The sequence below is a fragment of the Ailuropoda melanoleuca genome, chromosome X (genome assembly GCF_002007445.2).
Source record: "Ailuropoda melanoleuca isolate Jingjing chromosome X, ASM200744v2, whole genome shotgun sequence".
Taxonomy (NCBI): domain Eukaryota; kingdom Metazoa; phylum Chordata; class Mammalia; order Carnivora; family Ursidae; genus Ailuropoda; species Ailuropoda melanoleuca.
In genome coordinates, this window is record NC_048238.1 from 110,027,580 (window position 1) to 110,039,708 (window position 12,129).

General features: G+C 42.8%; 1 protein-coding gene across 2 annotated transcripts in view; it reads right to left on the reverse strand.

Moving 5' to 3' along the window:
* The window catches only part of GABRA3 (gamma-aminobutyric acid type A receptor subunit alpha3), a 355,912-nt gene that overhangs the window by 140,477 nt on the left and 203,306 nt on the right, over positions 1-12,129 (reverse strand). For both annotated transcript variants that reach the window (XM_002927241.4, XM_034649729.1), the window contains exon 4: positions 8,071-8,138. In XM_002927241.4, the coding sequence (XP_002927287.1) occupies positions 8,071-8,138 (68 nt within the window). The remainder of the gene's footprint in view (positions 1-8,070; positions 8,139-12,129) is intronic.

A 12,129-nucleotide genomic window follows, 5' to 3' on the forward strand; every position in this document is an offset into this window, starting at 1 on the left:
GCTGTCGGTGTTATTAGTCAACAGGTTAAGAGGGAATAATCTAGACATACAGGCTTTCCTGATGCCCCTATGAGAGACCCATCTCCTCCACCCCTCATACATCAAACATGTCCTTTATTGAGCTCTCCCTATGTGTCAGGTATTCTATTAAGTGCCAGGGAAGGCATGAAGACTTGGTACTTGCCCTTAAGGAGTATACAGGGAGTCCATTATATTTCTGTATCCTCTTTGTTCCACACTTGAAAGACAAAGTTCAGGCCTGGCCTCACAACCACTCATGACTCCCTCTGCTGAAGACTAGCCTACTCCTCCAACTGACCCATAGACCTTGTCTGATTGAAGGAAGAGCCATGTAAAGTCAACATACCTAAACCAACTCTTAACCTTCAGTCTTTTCCCCCTTGTAGTCCATCCTGCAAGACTGCTAGGTCATTCTAAATCATTCTAAAACAACACTTGCATATTTTTCTGCCCTATTCAAATCCACTCAATCATTCTATGTTACCTACAGGCAAACTCTATCACACCCTTTCACAACTGTTGATATTTACCCAATAGGTTTAAAGAAGACTTGTTCCCTGCTAAGTAGTAGTCCCACTGAAGAGACACAGAAAAAAATCAAAGTTGTGATCATGGACATTTCATATTTTTTTTTTAATTTTATTTTATTATATTGTGTTAATCACCATACAGTACATCCCCAGATTCCGATAAAGTTTGATGCTTCATTAGTTGCGTATAACACCCAGTGCACCATGCAATACGTGCCCTCCTTACTACCCATCACCAGTCTATCCCATTCCCCCACCCCCTCCCCTCTGAAGTCTTCAGTTTGTTTCTCATAGTCCATAGTCTCTCATGTTTCATTCCCCCTTCTGATTACCCCCCTTTTCTTTATCCCTTTCTTCCCCTACCGATCATCCTAGTTCTTATGTTCCATAGATGAGAGAAATCATATGATAATTGTCTTTCTCTGCTTGACTTATTTCACTTAGCATTATCTCCTCCAGTGCCGTCCATGTTGCAGCAAATGTTGAGAATTCGTTCTTTCTGATAGCTGAGTAATATTCCATTGTATATATGGACCACAGCTTCTTAATCCAGTCATCTGTTGAAGGGCATCTCGGCTCCTTCCATGATTTGGCTATTGTGGACAATGCAGCTATGAACATTGGGGTGCATATGGCCCTTCTCTTTACTACGTCTGTATCTTTGGGGTAAACACCCAGTAGTGCAATGGCTGGGTCATAGGGTAGTTCAATTTTTAACTTTTTAAGGGACCTCCACACTGTTTTCCAGAGTGGCTGTACCAACTTGCATTCCCACCAACAATGTAGGAGGGATCCCCTTTCTCCACATCCTCTCCAACAATTGTTGTTTCTTGCCTTGTCTATCTTTGCCATTCTAACTGGCGTAAGGTGGTATCTCAGTGTGGTTTTGATTTGAATTTCCCTGATGGCTAATGATTTTGAACATTTTTTCATGTGTCTGTTAGCCATTTGTATGTCTTCATTGGAAAAGTGTCTGTTCATATCTTCTGCCCATTTTATGATTTGTTTATTTGTTTCTCGTGTATTGAGTTTGAGAAGTTCTTTGTAGATCTTGGATACCAGTCCTTTATCTGTGGTGTCCTTTGCAAATATATTCTCCCATTCCGTGGGCTGTCTCTTAGTTTTTTTGACTGTTTCCTTGGCTGTGCAGAAGCTCTTTATCCTGATAAAGTCCCATAAGTTCATTTTATCTTTTATTTCTCTTGCCTTTGGAGATGTGTCGTGAAAAAGGTTGCTCTGGCCGATGTCATAGAAGTTGTTGCCTATGTTCTCCTCTAGAATTTTGATGGATTCCTGTCTCACATTGAGGTCTTTCATCCATTTGGAGTTTATTTTTGTGTATGGTGTGAGAGAGTGGTCAAGTTTCATTCTTTTGCATGTAGCTGTCCAATTTTCCCAGCACCATTTATTGAAGAGACTGTCTTTTTTCCACCGGATGTTTTTTCCTGCTTTATCAAAGATTAGTTGCCCAAAGAGCCGAGGGTCCATTTCTGGGTTCTCTATTCTGTTCCATTGGTCGATGTGTCTGTTTTTGTGCCAGTACCATGCTGTCTTTGTGATCACAGCTTTGTAGTACAGCTCGAAATCCGGCATTGTGATGCCCCCAGCTTTGTTTTTCCTTTTCAACAGTTCCTTGGAGATTCGGGGCCTTTTCTGGTTCCATACAAATTTAAGGACTATTTGTTCCAGTTCTTTGAAAAATGTCCTCGGTATTTTGATCGGGATAGCATTGAAAGTGTAGATTGCTCTGGGTAGTATGGACATTTTAACTATGTTAATTCTTCCAATCCATGAGCATGGAATATTTTTCCATCTTTTTATGTCTTCCTCAATATCTTTCAAAAGTGATCTATAGTTTCTAGCATATAGGTCCTTTACGTCTCTGGTTAAGTTAATTCCAAGGTAACGCATGGTTTTTGGTGTTATTGTAAATGGGATGGATTCCCTAATTTCTCTTTCTTCAGTCTCGTTATTCGTGTATAGAAATGCAACTGATTTCTGGGCATTGATTTTGTATCCTGCCACCTTACTGAATTGTTCTATAACTTCTAATAGTTTGGGAGTGGATTCCTTTGGGTTTTCCATATAGAGTATCATGTCATCTGCAAAGAGAGACAGTTTGACTTCTTCTTTGCCGATTTGGATACCTTTGATCCCTTTTTGTCTTCTGATTGCTGTTGCAAGGACTTCTAGTACTATGTTGAATAATAGTGGCGAGAGTGGGCATCCTTGTCGTGTTCCTGATCTTAAGGGAAAGGCTTCCAGCTTTTCCCCATTGAGAATAATGCTTGCAGTAGGCTTTTCATAGATGGCTTTTATGAGATTGAGAAATGTACCCTCTATTCCTACACTCTGAAGGGTTTTAATCAGGAAAGGATGCTGTATTTTGTCAAATGCTTTTTCTGCATCAATTGAGAGGATCATATGGTTCTTGAGTCTTTTCTTGTTGATATGATGTATCACATTGATTGATTTGCGAGTGTTGAACCATGCTTGCATCCCAGGTATGAATCCCACTTGGTCATGATGGATAATCCTTTTAATGTACTGTTGGATTCTATTAGCAAGGATCTTGTTGAGGATTTTGGCATCCATATTCATTAGAGAAATCGGTCTGTAATTCTCCTTTTTGAGGGGGTCTTTGCCTGGTTTGGGGATCAAGGTAATATTAGCCTCATAGAATGAGTTTGGTAGCTTTCCTTCTGTTTCTATTTTTTGAAATAGCTTTAGGAGAATAGGTATTATTTCTTCTTTGAATGTTTGGTAGAATTCCCCAGGAAAACCGTCTGGGCCTGGAGTTTTATTATTTGGAAGGTTGTTTATCACTGACTCAATTTCTTCATAGTTAATTGGCCTATTTAAGAAATCTATTTCTTCCTGTTTCAGTCTTGGTAGTTTATAGGTTTCCAGGAAGGCCTCCATCTCTTCCAGATTGTTTAGTTTTTTGGCATATAGCTGTTGATAAAAGTTTCTAATAATCCTTGCAATTTCAATGGTGCTGGTCGTGACCTCTCCCTTTTCAGTCATAATTTTAATAATCTCAGTCCTTTCTCTTTGTTTTTGGACAAGTTTTGCCAGTGGTCTATCAATTTTATGGATTCTCTCAAAGAACCAGCTTCTAGTCCTGTTGATCTGCTCTACTGTGGTTCTGGTCTCTAATTCATTGATTTCTGCTCTAATCTTGGTCAACTCCTTCCTTGTCAGTGGGTTAGGCCTGTCCCTCTGTTGCTGTTCCAGTTTCTTGAGGTGAGAATATAGAAACTGCATTTTAGATTTTTCTATTCTTTTGAGTGAGGCTTGGATGGCTATGTATTTCCCCCTTAGGACTGCCTTTGCAGTATCCCATAGGTTTTGGACCGTTGTGTATTCATTCTCGTTGGTCTCCATAAATTGTTTAATTTGTTTTTTGATTTCCTGGTTTATCGAGTCATTCTTGAGCAGGATGGTTCTTAGCCTCCAAGTGTTTGAGTTTCTTCCAGGTTTTTCCTTGTGGTTGAGTTCCAATTTCAGAGCGTTGTGGTCTGAGAATATGCAGGGGATAATTTCAATCTTTTGGTATTGGCTGAGACCTGTTTTGTGTCCCAGAGCATGATCTATTCTTGAGAATGTTCCATGGGCATTTGAATAGAATGAGTATTCTTTGGTTCTGGGGTGTAGTGTTCTATATATATCTATGAGGTCCAACTCGTCGAGTATGGCATTCAAAGCCTTTGATTCTTTGCTTAGTTTTTGCCAGGGTGTTCTGTCTATTTCTGATAGTGGGGTGTTGAGGTCCCCTACTATTACTGTGTTCTTATCTATATGTCTCTTTATTTTGGTTAAGAGTTGGCTTGTGTATCTTGCTGCTCCCCTGTTGGGGGCATATATATTAATAATTGTCATATCCACTTGTTGAATACTTCCTTTAAGAATAATATAGTGCCCTTCTGTATCTCTCTCTATGGCCTCTAGTTTAAAATCCAGTCTATCTGATATGAGAATTGCTACTCCAGCTTTCTTTTGAGGTCCATTTGCGTGGAAGATGGTACTCCATCCCCTTACTCTAAGTCTGAATGCATCTTTGGGTTCAAAATGAGTCTCTTGTAGACAGCAAATGGATGGGTCATGTCTTTTTATCCAATCTGCAACCCTGTGGCGTTTTATGGGAGAGTTTAAGCCATTTAGATTGATAGAGATTATTGACAGATATGATTTTAATGATGCCATTTCTCTTTAAAGTCTTTGTATCGGTTGTGACTTGCTGCTCTGTATCACTCTTGGGGCCTTTTTACCTTTATAGAGCCCCCCTTAATATCTCCTGTAGGGCTGGTTTCGTGGTTACGAAATTGGTTAATGATTGGCGATTTTGGAACGTCTTTATTTCTCCATCAATTCTGAATGACAGCTTTGCTGGATAAAGGATCCTTGGCTGCATGTTTTTCTCTGAAAGAGCTTTAAAAATGCCCCCCCAAGCCTTTCTCTCATTCCAGGTCTCTGTAGACAGGTCTGACGTAATCCTGATACCTTTGCCTTGGTACGTGAGAAATTTCTTTGCCCTGGCCGCTTTCAATACTGTATCCTTGGATCTAATATTTGCGAATTGCACTATGACATGCCGTGGCGTAGGTTTGTCCTGGTTGAGCTTGGATGGGGTCCTCTCTGCCTCTTGGACACGAATGCTTGTTTCCCTTGCTAGATTAGGGAAGTTTTCAGCTACAATTTGTTCAAATATCTCTTCTAGACCTCTGTTTTTCTCCACCCCTTCAGGGATGCCGATGATTCTGACATTGGATCGTTTCATAGAGTCAGTAATCTCCCGTAATCTACATTCGTGGGCGTGGATTTTTTTAAGACCAGCTTCTATTTTCGTTTTTTCTTCTACTAACCCATCCTCCAATTCGCTAACGCGTTCCTCTGCCTCGGTGACCCTGGCCGTCAGAGCCTCTAGTTTTGACTGTATTTGGCCCATAGAATTTTTAATTTCTGTCAGATTCGCTCTCATTTCTGCCCTTAGGGATTCTATATTCTCAGCAACGCTTTCTCTGATGCTTTTTTCAAGTTTACTCATCATCTTGACCATTGTTGCTCTGAATTCCATTTCTGATAATTGGGATACATCCATATGTATTAATTCTGTGGCCGAGGCCAATTCTGTGGCAGAGGCCACAGACTCATTATCTTTTCTTTGCTGGGGGGGACTTCTCCTTCTCGTCATTCTGATGAAGAGAGATTGCAGGGTTGTCCAGAGCCCAAGTGTTGACTGGGACCCAGGCCGTGCGCCCTTGTTTTATAGAGATCTTAGGGATGTGGGCTTCTTCCTTAAAGAGTTTATTTATTTATTTGAGAGAGAGAGAGACAGTCAGCAAGAAAGGGAACCCAAGCAGAGGAGTGGGAGAGGAAGAAGCAGGTTCCCGGTGGAGAAGCCCGATGAGGGACTCCTTTCCGGAACGTTGTAAACACACCCTAATCCGAAGACAGGTGCTTGGTGACTGCGCCACTCAGGCGCTCCGGGTTGTGGGCTTCTTGATTTTTCAGCCTGCCTTCTGGGGGAGGGGCCTGCCTGCCGGTACTCAGAAAACCCTGTTTGGGTAGAGTCTCTGTGTCCCTTGCGAGGGGGGATGGGGATGGGCACCCTGTGAGCCGGTATTTCCGGGCTTTTGTTCTCTGGCGGCTTTCCCTGGCGGTTTGCTATGCCTCTTCTGAGAGAGCAGCAGCGGCTGAAATTCAGCCTCTGTCTCAGAACAGAGGGATCGCGGATCGTTCTCCACTGATGTTCTGGCCACTTTAACTCTGTTTCTGTTGGTGCTGCTCAACCCTGCAGCATCCCGGGCTGTGCGCCCCACACCCGGCGTCCCAGCCCTCACTTCCAGGGCCGGCACGTCTCTGTCCTTTGTGTTTCCAACCCCGCCAGCCGCCAGCCGCCCCGCGCGGGCTCCCGGAGCTCCCCGTCTCAGTCTGGTGTCTCACGGGTGCTGACCGCGAGTCCGCCTGCTCCCCCGTGCAGGTGGCCCTCCAGCCGCCAGCCGCCCCGCGGACGCTCCCGGAGCTCCCGGTCTCAGCCTCGATCCAGTGAGCACACCGGAGCTCCGGAGCTCCGTGAGATGCTTGGTGGTGCACGCTCCCGGCTCACGGACTCAGTCTGCCGTTTCCAGAGTGCGGGTCCGCGGTCCGCCCGCTCCCCGGTGCAGGTGGCCCGCCAGCCGCCCTGCGCGCGCGCTCCTGGAGCTCGCGTTCTAAGTCTGTTGTCTCGCGGGTGCCGTCCGCGAGTCCGCCTGCTCCCCCGTGCAGGTGGCCCGCCAACCGCCAGCCGTCCCGCGTGCGCTCCCGGAGCTCCCTTCTCAGCCTGCTGTCTCAAGCGTGCGGGTCCGCGGTCTGTCCGCTCCCCCTTGCAGGTGGCTACCGCTTCCCGGCGCCCTGACACGGCGGCTCCCTCCCCCTTCTGTTTAGCTTCCGATATCTGTGCGCGGTTTCACGGCTCCCCGCTTCGTACCTCGATACTCAGCGCTGGAGATGTTCATTTGTAGAGATCCAGATGTATCTTCCTGCGTCTCAGGCTGATTCCGTGGATATTCCTGCTGGTCTGGTACCTATCCAGCTCAACTCAGGGGACCGTCTGAAAAAGGTGTCCCCTACTCCTCCGCCATCTTAACCTCCCCCCCCTCATATTTTTTGGACATTTCATATTTTAAACATTTTTTTCTGATTTTAGATTTTTCTTTTCCATACAAAGTCATCATTCAACAAAAATTCTTTGAGCATCTATTAACTGCTAGGCATATTGAGCATATAATCGCTTCTTTGTTTTTATATGATAATTATTCAACAAATATCTGATACTTGGTAGATATTGATCAGGTGGTCCATTAGGATGGGGTCTCCTGCCTCAACTTTCCACTACATTCTTTGCTTTGGTAGCAAGAGATAATGGAAGAAGGAGAAGTCCTTGAAAATGTCTCATGAGTCTCCCCTTACTGGCTTTGCTGTGCTCTGCCCTATTCCTTGACTCTTCTCTGAAGCTTTCCCCTGCTCAAATTTGTAGAAGGAACAGTTTCCAAAAGTGGTTTTGACTCTTTCTCCAAATATTGTGCATCACCATGATCAGTCCATTACCCTCAACGAACAGGGCCTGTTTGCAAGGAACAGCCTTCTCGGATGATACCACAAGCTGCTTGACTCTCTGGGAGTCCCCACCAAAATGCTCTCCTCACTTAACCTATCTTTACTAATATGTGTGTAGTGCCGACAAAATGTGAAGAGAGAAGTTAGGGAAAGTCTAATTGAGGATAGGGATACAAGTTTAATTTTGAAAGATGTGTTATGGAAAGAAGGTAAGGGTATTCCTGATGAGAATATATGCTTTATATGTGAATAGGTGGGGAGAGCAGGGAAAAAGATGAATTTGGCCAAATGTAGGATGGTGAGGGTAGGGAATTCATATGAGACAAGGATTCTCCCTAGAAAATAGCTACAAACTCCAATTTATTTTCTTTGACTTGTTGCATCATCTTTCACTTTTACCTTTGCAGGAACTATAACTTACCATGTCAGTGTCTGACACGGGGCCAAAACTTGTCACATAGATGTCAGTCTTCACTTCAGTCACTGCATCTAGGCCAAAGAAAGTAGAAAAGCAGTGTGTCATGAAAGTCAGTTCCCTTAGCTCAGAGAGAGTCCAGGGCAATACTCCAAATGACAGCTAACTTGCTACTTCTGAATAAGGATACTTGACATAGTGATAGAAAAATCTCTCAAAAACCTCTCACCTATACTATTTCTTCAGAGAACATGCTAGGTACAGGTACAACATTTATCCCTTTATATATCATTGAGAATGACAAGAGAATCCCCAAACTCTAAAGTTTAAGAAGAGCCCTGAGATCACTGACATTCATATGTCCTAGACTCTCACACCAGGATTACCCTTACCTGTGGTAGGTTACAAATGTTCTAATATCCAACTTTAATACTTCCAGAAACATGGAATGATTGCTCTCCCACTCCCCTGCCCACTTAACATAGGGAGAGGTCATGTGACCAGTTTTGGTTGTGGAAGGAAGTTATATGTATCCCTCTCCAGCTGGAACAATTAATGTCCAATTCAAGACCCTTCCTGCCATGGTCATCATAGAAGTATGTTATTATAGAACTACTATAAGATTGAAACAGACTGGAATGATGAGCCAACACATGAAGGAAAACTGCCCTGGGAAATTGCCTGGATCTACAACAGACTTTGCATGAATGAGAAATAAACTTTCATCGGTTTAAGTGACTTAGAGTTGAAGATGACTGATATCACCTGATACATTCTCTTTGCATTTATTTTTCTTTATTATACTGTTTATTTACTAGTCTGCCTCCCCGACCTTACCCAAAAGCTCCTGTATGGCAGTGCCCCTGTTTTGTTATCCTGTATTCTCAGTACACTGAAAAGGAGCCTGTTACTCAGGTGGTACTCACTGAACATTTTTGGTATGGATGGATGAATCTCATCACATATTTGCCAAGTTGGAAACTGATACCCAGAGAAGTGAAATTATTTCATTGCTAAGTTTCTCTTTTCCTGCTTCAGTCAGCCCTGTTTACCCCAATGTAGCTCAGACTAGCCCACACACTCCAGCTTTCCTCAAATAGAACACAGGACAGCCTACTCCAGCCTAGCAAATACTTTATCATTATATTAAATTCAAATAAGTCCCACTTCAGTCCAGCATACAAAACCCCAGTAGAGTACACCAGTTGTACAGCCAATACCAATAAGGCCCACATAAGATTTGATGTACATTTATATACATCTACATATCTACAAACATTACATGTTCAGAATAATAATAATCAGCTCCATAGTCAATTCATCAAAACCCACAGCTTACCCCCAGGCTTAATCAGCAAATAAATATGTCTTTGAAACTAGAGCTGTGTTTTATTTATTTTTAAAGATTTATTTATTTTTGAGTGAGAGAGAGAGAGAGACAGTGCACATGAGCAGGAGGGTAGGGGCAAAGGGAGAGGGAGAGAGAATCCCAAGGAGACTCTGCCCTGAGCTTGGAGTCCCATGCAGAGCCCAATGCAGAGCCCACCCTTGCAGGACTTGCTCTCACCAGGTTTGATCCTGTGGGGCTCAAACTTGCAGGGCTCAATCTCACAACCCTGAGATCACATCCTGAGCCAAAACCAAGAATTGGTTGCTTAACAGACTATATCACCCTGGTGCCCCTAGAGCTGTGTTTTAAGTAGTTTGGTTTTTTGTCTAGAGCATAGGCTTCCCTCAGAGCCATTTCTATACTTGAAGGAGAAGAGATAACACTTCAGGACCCAGAACATGCCTCCTGAAGACTTGTCCCTTCAGATACACTTCAAGGTTCATTGGCTAGAGAAGTATTGTCCTACCCTCAAGTACATAAAACAAATTTAACTAAGTAATGGAAGAGACCACAATTACATTTGAATCCAGTATTTTAGGCAGGACATAGTTAGATACAGAACAACTTTCTAAACCAATATAATTGTTAAATTGTAAGATAGTTAAACAGACTAAAAACAGATTACCCAGACCACAGGAAGAAAAGGAGAAAGATACTGGTGGTAAAGTTAAATTGCAGGAGACCACCAAGGGGAGAGTGGAGTCACTGTAAGTAGAAAGGGAAATAACTATAACAAAGAGCATTGGGCTAAGATGGCAAGGCTTGGGTTCTGGATCTCTGCCCCTGGCTTGCTGAATAACTTGAACAAGACTGTTTTCCTTTTAGCTTCTCTTTTGTACAATGAGGGTATGGGACCACCCGAATTCTGAATTTTTCCTTTGTACTAACTAGGATCTCTGACTGTAAAGCCAAGCAAAAAGCAGCCGACTAAAGGTGCCCAATGATAGCAAGAAGCAAGCTGCCTGAGGAATGTAGGAGGTTTTAGGGAAATTTGGTGCTCCTTCTCTCTCTCAACTATTCACTTTCACTTAAAAGGTATCCCTTGATTGCTAAGAAGGAAAAATGAGGAGAAGCCGCTTTCCCAATGAATTAGGGCTCGCCCAAGCTTCAGAAATTTCCCTGGCTTTGCAGCAGGGAAACAGAATTGGGAAGTTTGATTGAGTACACTGGTGTAAAATAAAGGGGAGAGAGAGTAAGAAAGGGGGCAGAAAGAATGAGGACAGGAGATAATTAGAAAAGGACTGAAGGAAAAAGCAAGAAAGGATAAATGGGTAAAATACAAATAGATAAAAGTCACCCAGAAATCCTTTCTGGGTTCCAGACATAGAAGAGAGTGTCCACTCACTACTCCAGCTTCTCTGTGTGAAAGAATGATTAGGAGTTTTCTCTTTCATTTAACTCAATGAAAAGACCAGTGAATTAGACTAGAACTGGTGAGGTCTACAATACATAGTCTAGGCCCTGTTCACAGGCTTCTCAGAAGAGACAAATGTGAGACATGAATTAATGGAGAGATAAAAGGGCCTCACCCCCACTGTGTTTAACAATTGTTTTCAGATGTTCCTTTGTGCTTTATTTGATTTGGGGATCCAATATCCTTCCAATGTTACCCTTTGAAACCAAAGGTGAACAGAATTGTTTTCCTTTTGCAAATTTACCATGATATTGGAAGTGCTTGAAAGCTCCTGTCTTTACATGACCTTAGCCCTCAGTTGTACTCCCACTGGTGGGGAACTCATCAACCAGTCCCCATGTCATTTCTGCTTACTTTGATCTGAAAGAGTAACAATAGGCCAATCAGCAAGTGATCACTGTGTTTATATTGAATATGTTGTTCATAACAAACTGTATTTTCTAGTTTGACTTCACATAGATTCCCAAGAAATCATGATTTTTCTCCTTTGAGAAGAAAACAGAGTAGATTCCCCAACTCTCTAGCATTCCACCTTAGCACACATATAAACATTGGTCTTAGCACTGCCCTTTGGACTCACACAACAAAGTTTGCTTCTTAATCTTTTGAGATTTAAAGACCTTCAGAGATTGAAAGAAAGTAATCGAAATTAATAATAAATTTGCTCTTCTGTTCCTTTCCAGACTAAATATCCTGACTTCCTTTGACTATGTCTCCTCTCCCTTTGACACAGTTTTATGAATCCTCACTATTCCTCATTCACTTTCCTCTGGCTCAAGTCTGATTTTTTTAAAGATTTTATTTTATTTATTTGACAGAGATAGAGACAGCCAGCGAGAGAGGGAACACAAGCAGGGGGAGTGGGAGAGGAAGAAGCAGGCTCATAGCGGAGGAGCCTGATGTGGGGCTAGATCCCATAACACCGGGATCACACCCTGAGCCGAAGGCAGACGCTTAACCGCTGTGCCACCCAGGCGCCCCTCAAGTCTGACTTTTTCCCCTGATACTGAAATGTTTTACGGTGAAAGTTTGTAACAATTCCATCAGAGACAGGTTCATAAGATTAATGTTATGAACAAAAGCCAACTATACCCCCTTTTCTCATTATAGGCCACAATGGACTCTTCAGTTCTTTCTAATGACAATCTTTGTAAGAACAGTGAGGCTTTGAGGACTGGAACCTTGGCTAGAAAAACAAAACCTTAACTTTTCTATTTTCTTACTTCCAGATCACTGGGAATCTTGGAGAACAAGCATTTAT